This window comes from Microcaecilia unicolor, chromosome 14, assembly GCF_901765095.1.
Source record: "Microcaecilia unicolor chromosome 14, aMicUni1.1, whole genome shotgun sequence".
NCBI lineage: Eukaryota > Metazoa > Chordata > Amphibia > Gymnophiona > Siphonopidae > Microcaecilia > Microcaecilia unicolor.
In genome coordinates this window covers 30,058,215-30,082,891 of record NC_044044.1, presented here as the reverse complement: position 1 = coordinate 30,082,891, position 24,677 = coordinate 30,058,215, and the positions used below count along the sequence as shown (strand labels likewise).

The 24,677-nt window shown below is 44.0% G+C and overlaps 1 long non-coding RNA gene and 1 gene segment (V, D, J or C); one reads left to right on the top strand and one right to left on the bottom strand.

The window, feature by feature from the left end:
• The first annotated feature begins 5,374 nt into the window (after positions 1-5,374).
• LOC115457546 overlaps positions 5,375-24,677 on the top strand; it is a 157,886-nt gene continuing 138,583 nt past the window's right edge. Inside the window, exon 1 of the long non-coding RNA XR_003939972.1 lies at positions 5,375-5,457. This is a non-coding gene — a long non-coding RNA (uncharacterized LOC115457546). The remainder of the gene's footprint in view (positions 5,458-24,677) is intronic.
• The window catches only part of LOC115457538, a 440,220-nt gene continuing 429,233 nt past the window's right edge, over positions 13,691-24,677 (bottom strand). The window contains 3 exon segments of the C gene segment in view: positions 13,691-14,397; positions 17,770-18,087; positions 23,391-23,711. Of these exon segments, the coding sequence occupies positions 14,048-14,397; positions 17,770-18,087; positions 23,391-23,711 (989 nt within the window).

The window sequence follows — 24,677 nt, the reverse complement described above, 5'->3', positions numbered from 1 at the left end:
CAAATCCCATACCATCCTCGTAGCTTTTCTTTGCACCGCTTCAATTCTTTTTACATCCTTAGCGAGATACACTCTTAGTGAAAGGGCCCCTGAAGGCGTTGGGCAATTGATTTATATTATTGCATCTTACCCTTGCTATTTGTGAGGATATTGGGTCATATGAATTTGATTTACCAGATACAAAGTAACCACCTGTATATAGTATGTAAACCTCTTTGATTGTAACCACAGAGAAGTAGTAAATCAAATTCCACCCTCTTTCCTTTGCAAACATTTTTATGGAAACATCTCCTGCTCAGCTGCTCCCTCCCTCTCTTAAGCAGCTCCGTCATTTGGGTATGGCATTGCTGTGCTGATGGTCATGAACGCCTTCTGCATTCAGACATTGCGGTGATTCATCTATAGCAACGTCAAGTGAATAGTTGACTTAGGAAAGGAGGGTGGTCAAAATAGTAGGGCACAAGAGTTTATTAAAAAAAAACGTAAAATTCAAGACAAAACAATAGAAACTGCGAGATATCCAGAGAGTGTGCATGTTTTTTTATTCAGCAGTCAGAAGAACAGCAATACCCAATATACAGATCTAGTTGTAGAGAGAGAAATTATACAGAGAGACGGATACAAGCACACTGTAAGGAGATGCTTAAAGGACACCTTTCAGCTCTTTATATACCATAGGGCAGTGTTCATGGTAAACTTTTGGGGTGTTTGTAACACTCAAGTTTTCTGCAGATTTTCAAAGAGATACTGCCTGAATTGTTCCTTTGTGGAAATTAGCGTAAGTACATAAGTAATGCCATACTGGGAAGAGACCAAAGGTCCATCGAGCCCAGCATCCTGTCCCGGACAGCGGCCAATCCAGGTCAAGGGCACCTGGCAAGCTACCCAAACGGACAAACATTTTATACAAGTTGTTCCCGAAATTGTGGATTTTTTCCCAAGTCCATTTAGTAGCGGTCTATGGACTTGTCCTTTAGGAAACCGTCCAACCCCTTTTTAAACTCTGCCAAGCTAACCGCCTTCACTACATTCTCTGGCAACCGAATTCCAGAGTTTAATTATGCGTTGGGTGAAGAAAAAGTTTCTCCAATTTGTTTTAAATTTACTACACTTTAGTTTCATCGCATGCCCCCTAGTCCTAGTATTTTTGGAAAGCGTGAACAGATGCTTCCCGGTGGTGGGAGGTGGGGCTGGTGGTTGGGAGGCGGGGATAGTGCTGGGCAGACTTATACGGTCTGTGCCCTGAAAATGGAAGATACAAATCAAGGTCAGGTATACACAAAAAGTAGCACATATGAGTTTATCTTGTTGGGCAGACTGGATGGACCGTGCAGGTCTTTTTCTGCCGTCATCTACTATGTAAATAGGGGTAGGAGGGGTGTCAGGACAGACTGCTGCAAATGCCTCCAGAACTCACACCTTAGGGCTCGCTGGTAAAAGTGAGAGGGATTCCAGTAAAAAGCATCTGTGACAAAATGAGTCTTGAGATCATAGTAACATAGTAGATGACGGCAGACAAAGACCTGTACGGTCCATCCAGTCTGCCCAACAAGATAAACTCGTATGTGCTACTTTATATGTATACCTGACCTTGATTTGTATCTGCCATTTTCCAGGGTACAGACCGTAGAAGTCGCCTCCCAACCACTAGCCCCGCCTCCCAACCACCAGCGCTGCCACCCAATCTCTGCTAAGCTTCTGAGGATCCCTTCCTTCTGAACAGGATTCCTTTATGTTTATCCCACGCATTCTTGAATTCCGTTACCGTTTTCATCTCCACCACCTCCCGCGGGAGGGCATTCCAAGCATCCACCACTCTCTCCGTGAAAAAAATACTTCCTGACATTTTTCTTGAGTCTGCCCCCCCCTTCATTTCATGTCCTCTCGTTCTACCGCCTTCCCTTCTTCGGAAATGATCGCTCTTATACTTATCCAAAGAGGTCTGCAACTGAAGGGAGACAGGAAAGGAGTTAAGATCCTGAACCGAGAATGTTGCACGTCTTGTGTGTTTGTGGACGATTTTAGGGTAGCTCGGCACCACTAGCTGGTTTTGTTGAGCTGATCCGAGAGTTCTGGCTGGGCTGTAAAGTGTAATAAGGCATAAAAGATAGCGAGGTTTGCCAGAGGTCAAGATTTTGAAAACTAATTATAAAACTTTATAGGTAATGCGGTGGTCAATTGAAATAAGGGGTAATGTGATCATATTTCCATGTGTGGGAAACAAGACGAATATGGTGTTGTGGTTAGTTTGCAAGTGGTAAAGTTCTTTAACCTCAAGTCGTTTATAGAGGGAATTGCAGTAGTCTATGTGCGTAATAACCAGAGAATGGGCCAATATATTAAGTGCTGAAGGAAAAATCGGAGAACGAATGGAATGATCCATACTTTTAAAGACAAAGAGATGAACAGAAGAAGGTGATGTGGAGGGTCATAATCGAACGGCGCCGGCCAAATTGATGGGCGGCCCATCTTCGTGGCCGGCTCCGCGAAGGGGCGGAGACAAGCGTATTTTTGAAATACGCTTGGCGCCGGCCAAATCGCTTGCCGGGGTTAGATGAGATGGCCGACTCCGATTTTTAGCCATAATGGAAACCGGAGCCGGCCATCTGAAACCCGGCGAAATGTAAGGCATTTGGGCTTGGGAGGAGTCAGCATTTCTAGTGCACTGGCCCCCCTGACATGCCAGGACACCAACCGGGCACCCTAGGGGGCACTTTTAAAAAATTAAAAAAATAAAACAATTAGCTTCCAGGTGCACAGCACCCTTCCCTTGGGTGCTGAGCTCCTCAACCCCCCCCCCCCCAAACCCACTGGCCACAACTCTACAGCATTACCATAGCCCTAAGGGCTGAAGGGGGGCACCTACATGTGGGTACAGTGGGTTTTGGTTTTTTTTTTGGAGGGCTCACATTTACCACCACAAGTGGAACAGGTGGGGGGGGGGGATGGGCCTGGGTCCTCCTGCCTGAAATGCACTACACCCACTACAAATTGCTCCAGGGACCTACATATTGCTGTCAGGGAGCTGGGTATGACATTTGAGGCTGGCATAGAGGCTGGCAAAAAAAGTTTTTAAAGTTGTTGTTTTGAGGGTGGGAAGGGGTTAGTGACCACTGGGGGAGTCAGTGGAGGTCATCCCCGATTCCCTCCGGTGGTCATCTGGTCAGTTGGGGCACTCTTTTGGGACTTGGACCTGAAAAAAAGGGTCCAAATAAAGCGGACCAAATTCTCATGACGGCCGGCTATCTTTTTTCCATTATTGTGCGAATCCGGCCATCTCAACGCAATCCCCCGTCCTCCTTCGGTACCATGCCGACATGCCCCCTTTGAACTTTCGCCGGCCCTGCAACAGAACGCAGTTGAAGCTGCCCAAAATCGGCTTTCGATTATGCCGATTTGGGCTGATTCATGGGATCGCCGCCCATTTCCTGATTTGTGTCGGAAGACGGGCGGCCATCTCTTTCGAAAAACAGCTGGATAGTTTGCGTGCCAGGATTTACACTTGGTTTCAGTTGGCTTAAATCCCTTGTGTACAGATTCTGGTCCTATGCGTTACTCAAGAAAGAGTGCCTTCCCTCAGGTGCCCTTGATAGAATGCCGTTTAGTGCTGGTTTTTTTTTGGCACTGACCTTTTGGCACCCACATTGAATCTAGCCCTATATGCGTAAGTGGGAGCCCTTCTTTGTGCCTGCCTGTGTGTATTTTCGGGCCCTGTGAAATTACAAAATAGCAGTTAGATGCCCTGCTGGTACTTTTGTGGGCAAATGCACACCTCTGCCCGTAAGTGCTATTATTTGGGTAAATGTGGATGCCCAGTTATAGAATTGACCCTTAAGGCCTTAGAACAGGGGCTTAATTTCAACCTTACGTATGCTCATTAGGTACAATTTTCGAACTCAAAGTAGAATTGTCTTCCTGCATGGTAGAAAACAAAGATTTATTAGCAATATAAGGAATGGCGTCAGCACTGCAGACGGTCTTGGAACGTTTTCAGAAAGGAAGCAAACCTCTCAAATCATTGAAATCCTTTAGCAACTCAAATCATTGAAATCCTTTAGCAACTCTTTGTACCAGTCCTGGTTTCTCAGATTTCCATTCCTTGTAAAAGAAATAGCTCAGCCAGGACTAGAAGCGGCAATCGTCAAATCCAGCGATTCTCCTTTTGGTTAAGCTATTGCATTTCCTCAGCTGTAGTTGCTACCTCCCACCATTAGAGGGGGGTGCTCATTGTACAGACTTTTTTTTTTCTATGCTAAATCCCCAAAACACAAGCAAATTTAAAACAAATTATTCATAGATACGTAATAAAGTATGACTCAAAGAGAAGGGCTCTGAGAATAGCAAAGATTTAAATCCGCAATCAGGCGTTGATGTGAAAGAAATGTCCATCCTAAGGCCATCAACCTCGTTTACAGCTAGCAGCTCTACTGATAATCCTAGAGCACTTGCTTCTTGTTATGTTGTGTTGTCATAGGTGAAGCTCTATTATCTTTTTTTCACTTATAGTTATCTTTCATCGCTGGAGAACATTCAACACACCCTTGGTTGGTATTCTTGGGTTTTTCATCTTAACAGGTTAACAGAAAAGTAGAAATCCCACAATACTTGGGAACTGGAGGAAATGAGAAAACCAGGCTAGATTCAAGCTGTCTCTGATGGGATTGTACTTGGCAGAGAGGAATGGCAGGATGGAGCCAGCTCAGCTTTTGAGGTGGACAGGTCTCTGGTATGCAGTTCTTTGCCTTGTCTCCATGTGCACAAGGTGGAGGAACTGAATTCTTAACTTGGTTGGTCCAGCACAGTTATAAACTGGTCATTCTCTTTTTCATACTGCATGATTCTTGAGATAAACCATTTCACCTAGAGGTGGGGGTGAAAAGAAGGAGGGAGTCAGATATTATTCCAAAGAATTGTGAGATCTTTCAGATGAGAGCTCCATGGCTGCATTTGCGATATACCTTCTGGCATTACGATTATGATCTCCCTTACCACCAATAGTAATATAACATCAATAGACCTTAGCCCTTCAAGAAAAGAAAGAGAACAAATTATCCCTTACCGATGACATCATTGCTTGTTTTGAGTGTGTGGAAGTGAATAATTTTGCATGCATCATGATAATACATACAAGGATGCCCAGAACTGGCCATCGATGTTTAAAGGAGAAGCCATCACCTTCTACTTTATGTGCCATAAACCATTCCTACCACGTCCCCTTAGGGCTATGCCTCTTAGATTATGCCTGCATGACCAGTAACAACTCTCACCATTTTATCCTCCTCAGGACGATGGTGGTGGCCTGCTACTTTCTTACCTTCACTAGGGTGATGATGGCACTGTAGAAAACGCTCAACAGGAAGAGGACAATGAAGGTGGCAGCTGTGGTCCAGAGGTTGTCAAATTCTTCCTCTCCATCATCTTCAGTGGAACACGGGGATTCATAGGACCATACTACAGGTGAGTTCCACAGGAAACAGGAAGCAGGAAAGAGGAAGCAAGAACAGGACACAAAAAACAGTAATGAATATTTTTTTTGTTTGTTTTTTTGCCTTACGTTGCTGTTTTGTTTAGGTCTATCTTATGTATGTACATTTGATCACTGCATAGGTTGGTTTTGACCAGTTTTGTGGGTTATAAATATTTAAAATTTAAATATAAATATGCAAAATTCCAATTTGCGTAGTTAGCCATCTAAATGAGGAATAAGGACTTGCAAAGGGATTTGTCAGCCACTTAATAGGTTTAAAAAAAAAAAAAAACATGATATGGAGTAAGAATGTGAGTGGTTCAGATGCCTAAACTCATCCATTTGCAAAAGTGGGTGGGGTTAGAGCCATGTCCTCTGACGGAACTTTCGTCAGAAATGTAAATGTAGCCGACGCAATCAAATTTTCTGCTCCATCTGGGAATTTGATCTTTAGCTGTTCCACTTTCCATGCGCATAAGCTTATGCCCATAGGTACAGAACTGAGTTGTTTTGCAATTGTCGGATTAGAGTGATTATTAATTCATATCCACCGTCCTTTGTGATATCTGGTGAGTGAAAAGTTCCCGCAGGCCTTGTTGTGGTCCTAGGCCTCCTTTGTAGAGAATATCTTAAAGGGTATCAGCTGAGTTCCCACCCCACCGGACAGTTCCCACCCACCAATTTTCCCCGAGACAATTCCCACTTTAGAACTACACGTGGCGTTTCAATCAAAAGTTTTACATTTTAATGGTGGGAAAGAAAGAGGCCGGCCCGTTTTAGGGAGAGGCCGATTACAACTGAGCTGATGGCTAGCGAGGGTTAAGTTAGAAGGGAAGGGGTTTTGAGGCTGGAGAGCAAGGAAAGGGTTAAGGTAAGGAAGGGTGGGAGGGGAAGCAGGGGGATATAAACTAGGGTTGCTGACGTAGGGATTTGTCAGCAGCTGGAAGGAGAGGTGGTGAAAGGAGGCTCACCCGGCCCACCCTCCCTCTAGAGGAGGTTGTCGCAGCTGGCGGGGGCGTGGCGGTGATTATCCGGGGACTCTGGTGGTACACAGCAAGTGAGTGCAGAACACTGTTATGTTATTGGTGAATAATTGCCCAAATGTTAAGTGCAATATGAAGTACAATGTTATGCCTGAAGGTGGGGCAGGTTTACAGTTAATCCTGTGGGGATATGGCTTGTCTCCTGGCTTGGACGGCCAGGAGGCCAAGAACTTATCCGGGGCGTATCCTTAAACGGGATACACCATAGTCATCGGGTGCTATAAGAAAGCACAGGTCGGCGGTGGGTGTGCTCAGACGGCACCACCGGCAGCGGATTGGGGCACATCATGAAGTAAAGCTGTGTACCCCAGGGCTTGAATTTGCCAAGTTATAAGAAGTTATGTATTACGGTAACATGTTAAGTTGCATTATGTGTAATAGAGTTTTTAAGTGCCTGGCTGCATCCTTAATAAATTCCAAATTTAGTCGAAAAGTGGCTTCTGAGTATTATTGGGGATTATTGGGGTGATGAGAGTGTATGCCGAATGCTTCAGTTGATACAATTCCATGACTTTACATTTAAAAGCCATCGCCATGCTTCCAGAAGTCAAAAACTTTGTGCACAGTTTTCAACTGGCCACAGACAAATTTTCAGAAGTCAGTTCCTTCCTATTACCCTCAAGTTCGTTGAAATTTCCTACAGCTTTGTTGTGAAAGCAAGAATCTCTGAATTGCTGTGATGTGAGTGGATCCCGCAGGTTTTTGAGTGCAGTAACAAACACATCACCAACTAAAGTTAGAGGGGATTAAGGATAAATCAAGTTGGCTTATATTTAGAAACAGAGGGTCTAGATGTCTCAGGGGCCCTTTTACTAAGGCGCGCTGAAAAATGGCCTGCGCTGGTGTGTATCAGACGCACGCAGGTCCATTTTTCAGCACACCTGCAAAAAAGGCCTCTTTTTTTTTTTTTTTTTGCCCAAAATGGCCGAACGACAAAATAAAAATCAGCGCGCGTCCGTTTTGGGCCTGAGACCTTACCGCCACCCGTTGACTTAGCGGTAAGTTCTCACCCATTAACTGGGCAGTAATCGTCAGTGAGCGAACACTGCCCGGTTAGCGCCACGCGGCAGAAAGTAGAAATGATTTTCAGCCGCGCGTTTTGGACGAGTGTCAAAATTAGAATTACCGCCCCGGCTACCGCATGCCGCAGACGGTAGTTCTAATTTGACTCGTGTTGTACGCGCATAGGCGCCTACGCGTCTTAGTAAAAGAGTCCCGTAGTAATGTAGGCCTGGTGTAACATTAGAGGCCTGTTTTCAGTACAGGCCTATACAAAATTGTGTAGCGGTATGTGTTAGCATAACGGTCGTGTGTGTAGAGTTTGAGGTCTGTGTGTCTCTCAGTGCAGAAGGTTTCTGTAGGTATATTAATAGAGGACTGTGTGCGTATTTTCATTTATAAGGCCCTGTTTAATAAGCCACGCAGTAGCGTGCTAACGATAGAGACACCCATTACATCCTATGGGTGTCTCTAGCATTAGCATGCGCTAAAATGTTTACGCACCTACAGCGCAGCTTAGACTGGTATGTAGCATATTTGAAAAGAAACTTGAAAATACACGTTTGGCATGATGCGCCTCCCCAAAAAATTCAGATTATTTTTTTTCTATTCTTATACGAAGAATTTTCAAGAACTGTATTACTTCCTGTTCTGCATATTTTCAGTAAAAAGTCTGCTTCTTCATTTATTGTTCACAACTCTTGTCCTTTCCGCTCAGTATAATGCATCTCCCATTTCATTCTTTCTGCCCTGACCATTCCTTTCTTCTCCCATCCTTGGTTTCTGCTGCTTCCCAACTGCATGACTTCTTCATATTTTTATTTTAGTTACATTTGTACCCCGCGCTTTCCCACTCATGGCAGGCTCAATGCGGCAGGCAATGGAGGGTTAAGTGACTTGCCCAGAGTCACAAGGAGCTGCCTGTGCCTGAAGTGGGAATCGAACTCAGTTCCTCAGTTCCCCAGGACCAAAGTCCACCACCCTAACCACTAGGCCACTCCTCCACTGTTGGTGCTATTTGAGATTCTACACGGAATGTTGCTATTCCACTAGCAACATTCCATGTAGAAGTCGGCCCTTGCAGATCACCAATGTGGCCGCGCAGGCTTCTGCTTCTGCTTCTGTGAGTCTGACGTCCTGCACGTACGTGCAGGACGTCAGACTCACAGAAACAGAAGCCTGCGCAGCCTTCTACATGGAATGTTGCTAGTGGAATAGCAACATTCCATGTAGAATGTCCAATAGTAGCAACATTCCATGTAGAATCTCCAATAGTAGCAACATTCCATTTAGAATCTCCAATAGTATCTATTTTATTTTTGTTACATTTGTACCCTGCGCTTTCCCACTCATGGCAGGCTCAATGTGGCTTACATGGGGCAATGGAGGGTTAAGTGACTTGCCCAGAGTCACAAGGAGCTGCCTGTGCCTGAAGCGGGAATCGAACTCAGTTCCTCAGTTCCCCAGGACCAAAGTCCACCACCCTAACCACTAGGCCACTCCTCCTGATTTATGTTCCTTATAATTTAATGTTTTATATTTAAAGCTCGTATGGACACATATGAACTATCCCTCTCTACGATCCTCTTCCTCTCTACAATTCCCGATATGTCTGTTACACTTGAATCTTCTTCTACCAAAACATTACTGTATTTGTTCATACCGGAATTGGCGATCGCCTTTACGGTACTATGTAAGCCACATTGAGCCTGCAAATAGGTGGGAAAATGTGGGATACAAATGTAACAAATACATAAACTATTTTCCCTGACTCCTTCATCAACTCGTCTTTGATTTCATTATGGTGTTCTGGGCCCTTCTTTCCCTTTTTTTTTTTTTTGGTGCGTTTTGTGCTGAAGCAAAAGAGCTTACTAGGATCACCGTGCTTATCAGTCACTCTGTCCGTTTATGGGCATGTGTTAAGGAGGCTCTGGCTGGCAGGGTTTCACCAAAATTTGTTTTGGGGAGATTCTCGCTAACATACAAGTCCAAAATAGTAGTTTGAATTCTGCTAAAAAAGACACCTCTAAGGAATTCTACATAATGCACATAGTTTTTGATATTCTGCTCTGAGAATACATACTTTCAATTATTTTAGGCTGGAAAAGGCTATATTGGCTCATTAGAACCCACTCTTAAGCTTTATCAGATTTTCTTTTTTAATAATGAATGGAAGTTTCTGCGGGAAGAGTAGAGGAGTGTGGTAGCCGTGTTAGTCCACTCTTAAGGTTATCAATAGAAATCAAACAAAATAAAACATGGAAAAGAAAATAAGATGATACCTTTTTTATTGGACATAACTTAATACATTTCTTGATTAGCTTTCGAAGGTTGCCCTTCTTCCTCAGATCGGAAATAAGCAAATGTGCTAGCTGACAGTGTATATAAGTGAAAACAGTCTGACAGGGTGGGAGGATGGGGGTGGGTCGGAGGTCTGCATGGGGACATCAAAGCATATCATTAATATTCTAACAGGATGGTTGTGGATAGGTGAGGGGTGGGGTGATCAACAGAGACATACCGCTTTATGGTTTATAATGGGTTCCCACACCTGTTGGTCAACATTTTACAGGACCAGGACACTGTACCAGTGACTTCACAGTGAGAATCCTGAAAGGTAACTTTAAAACCATACAAGAACATAAGACCTTTGAAGTCAGAATGATTGAATATTTTAACACCCAACAGAAAGGACTTAACAAGGACCTGGGGTTCCTAACCCATTATAAACCATAAAGCTGTATTTCTCTGTTGATCACCCCACCCCTCACCTATCCACACCCATCCTGTTAGAATATCAATGATATGCTTTGATGTCCCCATGCATACCTCCGACCCACCCCCATCCTCCCACCCTGTCAGACTGTCATAGTAATGCTTGAATGTTTTCACTTATATACACTTGTCAGCTAGCACATTTGCTTATTTCCGATCTGAGGAAGAAGGGCAACCTTCGAAAGCTAATCAAGAAATGTATTAAGTTATGTCCAATAAAAAAGGTATCATCTTATTTTCTTTTCCATGTTTTATTTGGTTTGATTTCTATTGATAACCTGCGGGAAGAGTGAATTTGTGTCCATGGCTCATCCCTATAGGAAGTTTTTTTTTTCTTCCATTGAGGGACAACCATTATGCAAGATTAAATAGTTGCCCAGGGCAGCAGCTTCTTAGGGGTATCAAAAAATGCAGCTGCAGTATAAGCAAAACCATAGGTTCTCAAAGAACCATCAGTAAATACTTTAACCTGCACCTTCATTGTCTGAATGATCAAGGGCCCTATTGACTAAGCCGTGTTATAGGCGCGTTAGCATTTTTAACACGCATTAACCATGTACGCGCTTTAACCGTGTACATGCCTGCTATATCTCTATAGGCGCCTACAAGGTTAGCGTGCACGCTAATGGTAGGCAAATTAACAATGCTAACATGCCTTAGTAAACAGGGCCCCAAGGTTGTTGAGTTTACTTATCAAAATCTTGGGGTGACTGCAGACTATGGGCCTGAAAGTTCATTGAGGGTGTGTATGTAAGGCTGAAGGCTTCATTTAGGTCACATTCCACCTTTGCACTGGCTCTGAGTAGGAGAATAGTGAGAGGTTCTCCTGGTTGGTATCACTGGTTCTCTATCACTTTGGGTAGGTGAGCAGAAACAGTGTCCCTTCTTAAACCAATACCAGCTCCCTCATATGCCTTTTGCTTGACCTCTCAGCCGTATTCCTATAGATTGCGGTGATTTCTGCTCTGCTTTATCATGAACTGCATTATAGTTTGTATTGCGGTAGGTAAGAATTTTCTTAAATAAAAATGTGTGTTAGGTGGAGGTTCAAGAAGTAGAACTTAACAATAGTTACTCTAGGAAGGTGAACTATTCCAGCCCAGGGGACAGAGAATCTGTCTAGGAAACCGCTACACTGGCAAGGTACACTGTGACCAAGTCTAAGTGGGAGTGAAGGTCTTTGGAGAGGAAAAGAAACTTACGTGAACCTGTGGGATTTCAAATCACTGTATCCTTTATCAAACATCTTTAAGAAATGAAATAGGTGTTCTAGAAAAATTATAGAATAATATAGAGAACTACGTTGACAAACTTGATTTTGATTTGGGTCAACTACCTTTGGTTTGAGAACTTTATTGGAGTGGCTGGGACTTGATCCCTTGGTTATAGGCGCAAGTGTTCCACCTCTTCTTTGGAAGAACCATTTGTTCGTAGAGCTTTAGTAGTTAATATAGATGGACAGACTGGATAGGTTGTATGGTCTTTATCTGCTGCCATTTTCTGGGTTTCGTCAAGGTACAGCTAGTTTTTTTTTTTTTTTTTCAGGACTCTGCAGCACCTGGCAAACACCATTTATACATCAAGTGTTGAAGTGGTGATTTGTTCATTGGAATTCCCTTGGTTTATCATCACTGCAGATATGTTTAATCTTAGTGGAAACATTCCATTTTCTATGTTACGTTTACTGGCAAAGACCAGAATCTATGCATCCTTGCTATCAAGGAATGGCCTACTGGCCATTCCTCCCTGTCTCAGTGCTAGTCAGAGCCTAGTCTAGATCATCAGGAACAAGTAAACCAGTCTTGAGCAATGTTCCTTCAAAGCTGCAATGGGAATCTGTTGCCCATGTTTTAACCAGGAGCATCCTGCAACTCTTTTGCTGTTGGAATGTACAGAGCAGACAGGTCCTGTCAGTGTCCCTCAGGATGCCTGAGCATCCTAGAGAAACATGGGTGCAATGTTTTTCCACCTGCATACTCTATAGAATTTATCTTTCTAATGTCTTAAAGAGAAGCAAGAATAGCGAATTCATAGATGCAAAGGAGAAGGACCTGAAGCCCTGTTGATAGCCCTACCATCTAGACAGCTACCTTGATGGGTTGCTTTTAGCTGATATGAGTATGGCCTGTAGGTAAGCTAAAGGTTTTTCTTAGCATGGCATTTGCTAAGATGACCAGGAGATACTATTAGAATGTGACACTTTGGGATTTGACTCTTAAACTGATAAGCTCTGAGGACCTTGGATCATCTCAAAAAGGTGATGCTGGTGTCTTCGTCTCCAAAGACAGATTATTAGCACCTGTGGTTTCTTGAAGACCCGCCACTAGTGAGCAGCAAAGCAGTAGGATTCCTCAAGAACCTCCTGCCCATATTGCCTGTGGAATGAGAAAGAAATCTGAAGAGAGCGATGGAATGCTAATGATTTTGTCCATTCCTTAGAGTTGGCCATATTGTGTTTTGGTGCTATTGATGTATGGAAGTAGGCTTCCAGGAGGTGAAAGTTGCTGTATGAGTTGGAGAACTTTACATTGCCTATATAGACTTGCTCTGTGATTTACAGCTTAGTCTAATGGTTAATAATCGTTGGTATCAACGAAGGGTGGCAGAGTCTAGTGGGGGAAAGGGCAGTCAGTGAACACTGGTCTGTGCCAGTTCCTCCATACTGTGACTCACTCACTCTCAGTTCATTTTCCATTCTTACAACAAGCATGAATGACCTGCCTTTATTCTATATCTCTCTATTTAAGTCTACCTTCACAGCCTTTTCATCTTCTCTAGCCATTCACAAGCCTGTTGTGTCAAAAGATGGTGTCTTTGTCTTTCAGAGGGAAGATCCTTTCTATTTGATGAAAAATATAACCTATTTCTGTCTTGAGCCCCATCAAAATGCTAGCTCACTCTATTAATAGCAGGATAAGTTATATTATTCTCTCCCACATGCTAAGAAATTTGCCTCCTGTTCCTTTGGGTTTCAAGATCAATCAGAACTGACCTCTGTGGGTCTTCGTAAATTATGAGCCTTCATTTGCAAATACTCGGGATTCTCCTTCCCACCTGATAACCCTTTTCCTCCATCTAACCTAATGACCACAGAATACAGCTCCTCCCAGAACCCTAGAACACACACAGCCTGAGTCTAGTCACAATGTCTTGCCATTAAACAATGCTTTGAACTCTTTCCTTTTTGCTGTCTGTTGTTTTTTCCCCCTAATATGTTTATGTTTATTAGAGTTTTGTTATACTTCATTTCTGTGATACTTTGCCCTTATCAATTGCAAACACTTCAGGGCATATCAAAGAGGAACAACAGAGACCTTATGATTTAGTGTTTCAAAATCCCAGGGATGGGCAAGGAATAGTTTATTGACGGGGTTTCTTAAATCACAGTAAAGCATGAATTATTTCAGTATGCTATTAAAATATATATATATATATATATATATATATATATATATATATATATACACACTCAGAACTTGGTGTTCCACACCCCAAATCTGGTGAGATAAATTTAGAAGTATATGGGGGGTCAAAATATGCATAATATAAAAGCAATACCAATTACTAGAGGACTGGCTGTTCATCTGGGGCAAACAATGAATTGAATGGATAACTTCATTCAGTTGCTGAAATATATCACTACGCAATTAGACATCTGCAAGGGAAAGGAATTTTGGGTACTAAGAAAGGGAAAAGTAGGGTTCTCAGAATAAGAGTTTGATAGGATCACATATAACACATTTTGAAGCTTTGCCAAAGATTACTAGTGAGATTTACCCAAAGGCTTTTGGATAGATAGTTGTACGCTTTTGTTGGGCAAGGTTGGGTAGACGACCTTACAGATGAACATCGAACGATTGTTCCAATCATTCTCTGTGATTTCCAATTTGCTGTACATGAAGTTACTATTTTTGACCTTATCATGTGTGGGATTTGTGTTGATATAGGTGTCTTCACTGAGCGTAGTTCCACTTTTCTGCCATTGGATATAGGGAGGCACCTCCAAGAAGTTGTCCACCATGCACGTGAGGAATGGAGCATTGTTTGCTTTTGAGTTGACTTTAGTTTCAGAGGGCGGTAAGAGGTGGACAGATGGAACACTGTTGATGACATCTTCAGTGAAGCAAAGGAGAAAAAAAGTCCTTTTGTTATATCATGTTATTTTAACATACAGCAAAGAAATTCAGCCTTTGGCAAGGATACCCTTTAAGGCCTTCTCCTTATATTTATACAATTCAGTGAATTGCACTCCTTTTTCTATCAGCCAAGTGTTCCCTAAGCTTAGGGCATCATAAATGTGGATTTGCTATTTCTTTAAACCGATTCTGAAGAAAAGTCCTGTAGCATCTGGTAGCAATGTAGAAAGAAATAGTAATAGTAGAGCTATAATATCCGCTTTCTAATAGATGTCATCATTTGCCCATGGACAATAGAATATTCCTTTACAGTTTTACATACATAGTAGATGACGGCAGAAAAAGACCTGCACGGTCCATCCAGTCTGCCCAAGAAGGTAAATTCATATGTGCTACTTTTTTATTTGTACTGTCCTCTTCAGGGCACAGACCGTATAGGTCTGGCCAGCCCTATCCCCGCCTCCCAACTACCAACCCCGCCTCCCAACCACCAGCTCTGGCACAGACCCTATAAGTCTGCCCAGCACTATCCCTGCCTCCCACCACCGGCTCTGGCACAGACCGTATAAGTCTGTCCAGCACTATCCCCGCCTCCCACCACCGGCTCTGGCACAGACCCTATAAGTCTGCCCAGCACTATCCCCGCCGCCCAACCACCAGCCCTGGCACAGACCGTATAAGTCTGCCCAGCACTATCCCCGCCGCCCAACCACCAGCCCTGGCACAGACCGTATAAGTCTGCCCAGCACTATCCCCGCCGCCCAACCACCAGCCCTGGCACAGACCGTATAGGTCTGGCCAGCCCTATCCCCGCCTCCCAACCACCAACCCCACCTCCCACCACCAGCTCTGGCACAGACTGTATAAGTCTGCCCAGCACTATCCCTGCCTCCCACCACCGGCTCTGGCACAGACCGTATAAGTCTGCCCAGCACTATCCCTGCCTCCCACCACCGGCTCTGGCACAGACCCTATAAGTCTGCCCAGCACTATCCCCGCCGCCCAACCACCAGCCCTGGCACAGACCGTATAAGTCTGCCCAGCACTATCCCCGCCGCCCAACCACCAGCCCTGGCACAGACCGTATAAGTCTGCCCAGCACTATCCCCGCCGCCCAACCACCAGCCCTGGCACAGACCGTATAGGTCTGGCCAGCCCTATCCCCGCCTCCCAACCACCAACCCCACCTCCCACCACCAGCTCTGGCACAGACTGTATAAGTCTGCCCAGCACTATCCTCGCCTCCCAACTACCAGTCCTGCCTCCCACCACTCAATAAATGGAAGAAATAGCCCACTGTGCTCTGTCTTTATCTTTTAGGCTGAATGACCACGCCCAGCTCCATGGGCCTATTTTTATTGTATAAATCACTCTGCATTTTGCTTGTTCATATCTGTTTATCCCCTATCACTCTTCTTTCCATGCTTATGTATTTATCTGTGTCTTCTGGTCGCCATCCAAAGTTAGGTGCTCACAGGCCAACTTCCACATTCCTACCATGGGGACTGGTGCCACAATATCTCAGTTGTAAACATGAGGAGCAGGCAAGGTCTATGGCTTTCCCATGATCTTGAAGCCATGATATTGATGTAGGGAAAGGGAAATGGGACTGGGATTTGATGTACCACATTTCTGAGTTTTTTTTTTCAACTACATTTAAAGCGGTTTATATAGTTTATACGGGTCCTTATTTGTACCTGGGGCAATGGAAGGTGAAGTGACTTGCCCAGAGTCACAAGGAGCTGCAGTGAGAATTGAACCCAGTTCCCCAGGATCAAGGTCCGCTGCACTAACCACTAGGCTACTCCTCCACTCATTCCACCAATAAGAGCCAACCTCATCAGTGATGTCACAATGGCTTGATTGCCCAATACAGTTCCCCAGGATCAAGGTCCGCTGCACTAACCACTAGGCTACTCCTCCAACCAGTCCCCAAGGTAGGAATGCATGGGAGAGGGCTCCTATGCCCTGACAGGGAATGTTGGTTAAAAGCCAGCTTAGTTTACCGTCAAGTTTTGATATACTTCTCCTCTCCTGGAGGTGTACCGAGTCTGTCAGGTTTTCAGGATTACCACAATGAATATGTATGAGATACATGTTCATATATTGGAGTCATGCATATTCATTGTGCAAATCCTGAAAACCTGACTGACTAGATGTGTCTCCAGTTGAGAACCTCTAGGTTAAGGGATGCTTTCTTTGAAGGGGCAGCACTACCAAATGTAGAGACCCCTAAGATTCTGCCTGCTTAGCAGTGCAACAACATCTGGAGGGATCTACCAGAGGAAAAGAGTTTGACCTTCATCTTATCTCACAGCTTCTGATAGCAGTAAGAGGAAACACCCTTTGGAGGGAAACTGTGATGGTCTAAATATCCAGCCCAAAGGAGTGTTTTGGTCTTGGGCTCCAGATCCCTGGCCACTACAGCACTCACTAATGTGACCAGGTCTTTGGCTCTGAGTTTCTGACCATGGCTTTAACTTCCACACAAAGGTACAAAATCTAACTTTTAACCTCCTGTCTGCAGCACCATCTTACTGACTAGCACAGCCTCTGAATCTAAGAGAGAAGGAGGGAACCAGCCACAGAGCTGAAAAGCTGCTGGACTGCTTTAGGTGAGCACAGGAACCAACCAGTCTACTACTGCATCCTAATGAGGAGAAGAGGTGAAACATTATCCGCCCTGAGGAGCATACGGGGACTAGGGAGAGTCTTCAGAAGATCTGCCATGTGACGATTTATATCACCAGACATCCCTCTGGGGAATGTCATCTTTACATTGGGCTTGGTATCTAAAAGTAAAGAACTGGGGAGGAGAATACAAGAGACTGTGAGTGTAACTTCTTGCCAAACCTACTTCTGCTTAAAGATACGTTTCATGTAATAGTTGCTCGAAAGCCTATAGCTCAGTTTGCCCGAACAGCCAAGTTGAGTAACCCCCTAGCTTTTGTTCTGGTTCTGACCTCACAAAGCCCTTATGCTCACCAGGTAACAAATGGTTACACAGTTATGGTTCTAGAATATAATTTTCCAGCTGAAACTGTCAACCACATATCTGACGGTCATTATTATTTTTAGTCACTTTTGGCTGTATATCCACAGAGTAAACATATAGATCTTTTCTAGCTTTGTCTGGCCAGCCTAGATTCCTTTTTTTTGTTTTTCTAGAGCATGTTCATTTACCATTGACTTTTCGGTAATGGCGGTGCCAAGCTGATCTAGAGCAAGGTCCAATCACACACCAGGAGAGGGGCATTGGGATTCTTCACATTAGTGTTGTAGAAACTGAGTATACCTAAAGCACAGCCATTATTAACCTTGGCTAGGTTCAGTTTAAAACTGGCCTTACCTGTTTCATTGGAAATGATTTTCGAAACTGGTGTTGGGAGGTCATTATGGGTTACTGTGCAGACGATTCTGTGCCTATTTTCCCACTCCTTAGTTGACACAGGTAGGGAGCTGGAAACGCTTATGGTCCCATCATAGTTATATTTTGGCTCTGTTGTCTTGCCAACAGTGTTTTGTTTGTTATGGGACCAAGTGATCTGTAGGCTCTCCAAAGTGTGCAGGTTTGAGACCGTGCAAGTGATTTGGGGGTCAAAGGTAACATACAGATTTTTTATAGACGGCTTGGTCAGAGTAACTTCAGGCTGAGTAGGAATTGGATCTGAAATCAATAAAGAATGCCACGCATTAGTAATCATTGCTTTTAACCATAGGACAGAATGAGGTAGACAACTCTGCTGTGTGTATGCATTTCATTCAATCAAGGTCAACAATATTATGGTGGATAACTTCCTAATTAGTACCATCAATTCCACCATGACATTTTTCCTGCTATCCTCGTAGATACCATTATCATGACTGTTGTATCAGTAATGTCATATTCAGTATTGATAGTGCTGCTGTCATCATTCTCATCATATCATGGAAGAAAGTGTGATCTAGGAACTAGAGTAATGGATACTTTGAACCTCTGGTATAGGTAATGAGGTATATAAATCAATAAATGAAATTGAAATCAAGTCCTGCTTCTATCAATACTTGCCGTATCATTGGCAAATCACTACATCTCACATAACCTTGAACAGCTATGGAGTGGAAGAATAGATTAATGTGGGCTGAGAATCAGAGAAGCCAGCATTCAAATCCTACTGATGCTCCTTTTGATCTTGGGCAAGGCACTTAACCTCCATTAACTTAGATACAAACAGTGGTGTGCTGGAGTGGGCTCTCACAGGCTCGCGAGAGCCGTTTGTAAAGTTTTTAAGAATTTTGGGAGCCGGTTGTTAAAGTAGGCCTCCCCATGGCTACTTTAACAGCGGACTCCCAAAATGTAGGCTTGGGCCCCCTCCTGAATTCTCTTTTACTTTGCTGGCAGTGATGCTGGCCCCACCAGCCAAGTAAATAGACTGCTGCTGCTCCCTGCTCCTTGTTTCTGACTCTGAGCATCAGGCTGGAACTTTTCATGCAAGCGCAAGAAGGTTCCATCATGCTGCTCAGAGCCAGAAACAAGCAGCAGAGAATGGTGGCAGTCCATTTATTGGCTGGTGGGGCTCGGCAAAGGTGTGCCTAGCGTGCCCGCACAAGGGAGGGGAGAGAGAGGCATGTATTCCCCCCCTCCCCCAAAATTTCAGGGCCGGCTATGCCCGGAGAGAGAGCCCGTTGTTAAAAATATACCAGTACACCCCTGGATACAAACCTCTGGATTGAAACCCTCTTGGGAAAGGAAAGTGCCTACTGAACTTGACTTTAACTTATGTGCAACTGAAAATGTATGAGCTAATCCAAATTCCTTAGTGTAAGCACTTCAGGGAAGGGATTCATTGTTCCATGTTTGGGGCACCATATAAATAAATATGCCTACTGTATCTGAATGCAACATTCCTTGAACTACTACTGAAAAAGCATGACCCAAATCTCCCCCCCCCCAATTAATTTCATTTTTCAGCAATCATTATTGTCAATGTCAACTATCATAATCATTATCACCATCGTTGATAACATTATTACCATCAGTATCACCACCAGCAAAATCATTAACCTCACTGGTACAAATAACAGTAATAAATGGATAGAGCAGGTCCAACACACCCTTCCAACTAAATCCTGTTCCTGTCCAACCCTCTTCATCACCATTATCTTCCGTCCCATCATTACCATAATAAAAATGATAAACTCTATCTTTATCATCACCACAATCATCAACACCATTAGTACTATCACTATAATCCTTAGAACCAACTGTTGCCAACTCGGTGATATTGTTCACTATCAACATCACTATCATTCTCACTATTATCTGTAACATCATCACCATGATTAGCATCAATACAATCGTCAACCCCATCACTATCATCATTGCCATTATTATCACAGCACTATAATTATCGCATTAATATCAGGGACGTACACTTTTATAATCAACATTTTGATCATCACCAACACGCTGTCATCATCTTTACCATCAACAGTGATATCATCACCATTATCTCCGTATAAACTTTTTTCTTTAGTGTTGTCATGATGACAAGGATCACTATTGCTTTCACTGCTGTTATTTCCATTAACATTGGGGTCATGATGTTTACCATCGGCATTTTCTTCATCATCAATGATGAGTGGAATGAGTGGAGTTGAACGGGTAGATGTGAAGCGTCTGTTCACGCTTTCCAAAAATACTAGGACTAGGGGGCATGCGATGAAGCTACAATGTAGTAAATTTAAAACGAATCGGAGAAACGTTTTCTTCACTCAGTGTGTAATTAAACTCTGGAATTCATTGCCAGAGAATGTGGTAAAGGCGGTTAGCTTAGCGGAGCTTTAAAAAAGGTTTGGATGGCTTCCTAAAGGAAAAGTCCATAAACCGTTATTAAATGGACTTGGGGAAAATCCACTATTTCTGGGATAAGCAGTATCAAGTGTTTTGTACATTTTTGGGATCTTGCCGGGGTATTTGTGACCTGGATTGGCCACTGTTGGAAACAGGATGCTGGGCTCGATGGACCTTTGGTCTTTCCCAGTATGGCAATACTTACGTACTTTTAACACACTGTTGTCATCAGCAGTCAGCGTCATTGTTTTCATAATGCACCAGGAGCTAACTCAGCCTGTAAAGCTGTTCATTTGGTTGGCATGCCTCCTGTCTCTAAATCATGTAAATTGCCACACAGCTATTAAAGCCATTTTACTGTGGATTTTGGAAGTAATTTCACCCCGTGTCACTTTTCTTTATAACCAAAAAAATAATTTATTTTCAAGTACCTGTCAATAAAAACATATATTTGCAGGCGCTTTGTAATAAATCACTTTTTCCATGCGGAGCAGGTGGGTGAAAGAGGGGTTGGTGGTTGGGAGGCGAGGATAGCGGAGGGCAGACTTATACGGTCTGTCCATAGCCGGTGATGGGAGGCGGGACTGGTGGTTGGGAGGCGGGAAGTACTGCTGGGCAGACTTGTAGGGTCTGTGCCCTGAATAAGGCAGGTACAAATCAAGGTAAGGTATACACATATGAATTTGTCTTGTTGGGCAGACTGGATGGACCGTGCAGGTCTTTTTCTGCCATCAACTACTATGTTACTATGTATGTATTAAGCATGGAGAATTAAGAAGTAGAAAAACGAAGATTATGATAAGTGCTGTAGCAGCTCACATTGATGACAGTAATGAAGATATCAATATGGACTGCAAGGATGTTAGAAGTTAAGACGGGTTGTAGGTCATGTTCCCAAAACCTACAAGTGGAGGGGCATTTTCCACCGGGGACGCCAATCTCTAAGTGCGCCCCTCTCCAAGGACGGCGCCGTGAAGGGGCGGGGCCGACCATATTTTCGAAACGAGATGGGCGTCCATCTTTCATGTCGATAATATGGTTGGGGGCGCCCCATTCTCAACATTTGGGTCAAATGCTGAGATCGCCGGCTGTAGAGATGGGCGCCCTCGGTTTTCAGCCGTAATGGAAACCGAGGGCGCCCATCTCAAAAACGAACAACTCCAAGGCATTTGGTCGTGGGAGGGGCCAGGATTCGTAGTGCACTGGTCCACCTCACATGTCAGGACACCAACCGGGCACCCTAGGGGGCACTGCAGTGGACTTCACAAATTGCTCCCAGGTACATAGCTCCCTTACCTTCGGTGCTGAGCCCCCCCAAACCTACTCCCAACAACTATACATCACTGCCATAGCCCTAAGGGGTGAAGGGGGGCACCCACATGTGGGTACAGTGGGTTTCTGGTGGGTTTTGAAGGACTCTTATTTTCCACCACAAGTGTAACAGGTAGGGGGGAGATGGGCCTGGGTCCGCCTGCCTGAGGTGTACTGCACCCACTAAAACTGCTCCAGGGACCTGCATACTGCTGTGATGGACCGGAGTATGACATTTTAGGCTGACATAGAGGCTGGCAAAAAAAGTTTTTAAAGTTGTTTTTTTTTTAGGGTGGGAGGGGGTTAGTGACCACTGGGGGAGTCAGGGGAGGTCATCCCCGATTCCCTCCGGTGGTCATCTGGGCAGTTCGGGCACTTTTTTGTGACTTGGACCTAAAAAAAAAAAGGGACCAAATAAAGCGGACCAAATTCTCGCCAGGGACGCCCTTCTTTTTTCCATTATCGGCCGAGGGCGCCCATCTCTTAAGCACGTCCCGGCACGCCCCTGTCCCGCCTTCGCTGCCCTTCCGACATGCTCCCGGGAACTTCGCCTGTCCCGGCGACGCAAAGCAGTTGGGGGACACCCGAAATCGGCTTTCGATTATGCCGATTCTGGCGCCCCTGAGAGAAGGGCGCCCATCTCCCGATTTATGTTGAAAGATGGGCGCCCTTCTCTTTCGAAAAAATGAGCTGGATAGTGATTCTCCTATCTGGAATACTACATTGAAGAATATTATCTCCCACAGTATAGATTTCTCCAGGCATGTTACCATTATCATTTATTGCATTCATCACTCGTTCTCTATCTTGGCCAGCATCATTATGTAGAGATGTAATGGCTTAGGGGAATTATTTATATCTCACCCATTCAAGGTTTGGACTGTTGGTCTCCGTATCTCAAAAAAGATATAGTAGAATTGGAAAAGGTACAGCGAAGGGCGACGAAAATGATAGTGGGGATGGGACGACTTTCCTATGAAGAGAGGCTGAGAAGGCTAGGGCTTTTCAGCTTGGAGAAGAGACGGCTGAGGGGAGATATGATAGAAGTGTATAAAATAATGAGTGGAATGGATCGGGTGGATGTGAAGCGACTGTTCACGCTATCCAAAAATACTAGGACTAGAGGGCATGAGTTGAAGCTACAGTGTGGTAAATTTAAAACGAATCGGAGAAAATTTTTCTTCACCCAACGTGTAATTAGACTCTGGAATTCGTTGCCGGAGAACGTGGTACGGGCGGTTAGCTTGACGGAGTTTAAAAAGGGGTTAGATAGATTCCTAAAGGACAAGTCCATAGACCGCTATTAAATGGACTTGGAAAAATTCCGCATTTTTAGGTATAACTTGTCTGGAATGTTTTTACGTTTGGGGAGCGTGCCAGGTGCCCTTGACCTGGATTGGCCACTGTCGGTGACAGGATGCTGGGCTAGATGGACCTTTGGTCTTTCCCAGTATGGCACTACTTATGTACTTATATGTACTTATGATGCCATTGTGAATATCACCAATTTCTGTACCATGACCTCATCAGTTTTCACTACTTCTAGAGTCAGTATCAGCATAGCTGGCTTGAATCATCATATTCTCTATTCTCATTAGCAATACCCTTAACATTTATGATTATTATTACTTTTTAGCTTAATGCAAGATTCATTGACATGCAGTTTCATGCCATATCAGACAAATCATTATCAAAATATAGCATAATTGTTCTTCTAAATACTGTAAGCATAATTGCTTCTCTAACACTAAGGGCTACTGTGATTACCATGGTCACAGATGCCTGCTTTGCATCCGGGGGGGGGGGGGGGGGGGGGGGGTAATTACCTGAGGTATACTTCTTGATGCTGTCTGTTGGTTTTGTGTTGGTGGCTATATGCTGCACCTGACAGGTGAATAAGTTCTCTTCTTTCCAGTCATTCTTCTGGATGTTCATTTGGCTGTGTGTTGTGAACAAGCCCTCCGAGTCCATACTGGTGGTAGACCTGATCGGTGCCGTACTCATTATGTCCTCGTTCTTGAGCCATTGTATTTCGATTTCTGCTGGGTAGAAATTGTTGATCATACAGACTAGCACTACTGTTCCGTTAACTTGGCTGGACTGGAGGACTTTCACAGTGGGTGACTGTAGTTTTGAACTCCGTGGAGCTGCAACCAGCAAAAAAAAGACTGTTGAGGACAACGTAACAGGAAACTCCCTCATGATTTTAGATCTTGTATTAGAACAGTTCTATCGTTTTCCATACTTCAAGTGATGTGAAGTAATAACTGTAGGGAAATCATGGAAAATTATTAAAAGAAAACAGAAATAAAAAATCTGGCTCCCTGTAACTTCCTGGACTCTACTGTCTTCTCACCACTGTACTGTAATTCTAGAAGAGTTTGTCTGGGCTCCTGTATCTGCTCTGACTCTGCTCCCTTTTTTCGCCCTCATACCATAACTATAGAAGGAGTTTCCAACAGCCCTCTAACCCTGTGGTCTCTGGTGTCTCTCTATACTTTAGCACTAGAGGGCCCTTTTACTAATCTGCACCAGCGTCAAGTGCGACAAAATGGAGTTACTGCCCGCTCTTGTGGTAATTTCAACTTTTGGCGCACGTTCGATACTCGTGTGTGAAAAATATATTTTTTTAAATTTTTGGACGCGCGTGACGGACGGACGCACGCACGCACGCACGCACGCACGCACGCACGCACGCAAGTCATTATCGCCCGGATTCTTTACCGCTAGGTCAATGGCTGGCGGTAGGGTCTCAGACCTAAAATGGATGCGCGGCAAATTTTGATTTTGCCGCACGTCCATTTTCAGCCCCCCCCCCCCAAAAGGCCTTTTTTTTACAGGCACGCTAAAAATGGATCAGTGTGCACCCAGGGAATGATAACAATGGTCCATTAAGGAAAACAGATGAAGAAATTCCTATAAGCTGCAAAATATGTTCCATCTTTTCACCAGTCCAGAAACATTATATCACCAGAGCCAGGGAGCTGTCTTTGTTATTTCATATCTGGGCATTTTCTTTTTAATCTTTTAAAATGTATTGAATATAATGTGGGAAGTGTTTTTAAATATAATAAAAATTGGTTTCCAAAATGTGTTCCATCTTATATTCACAG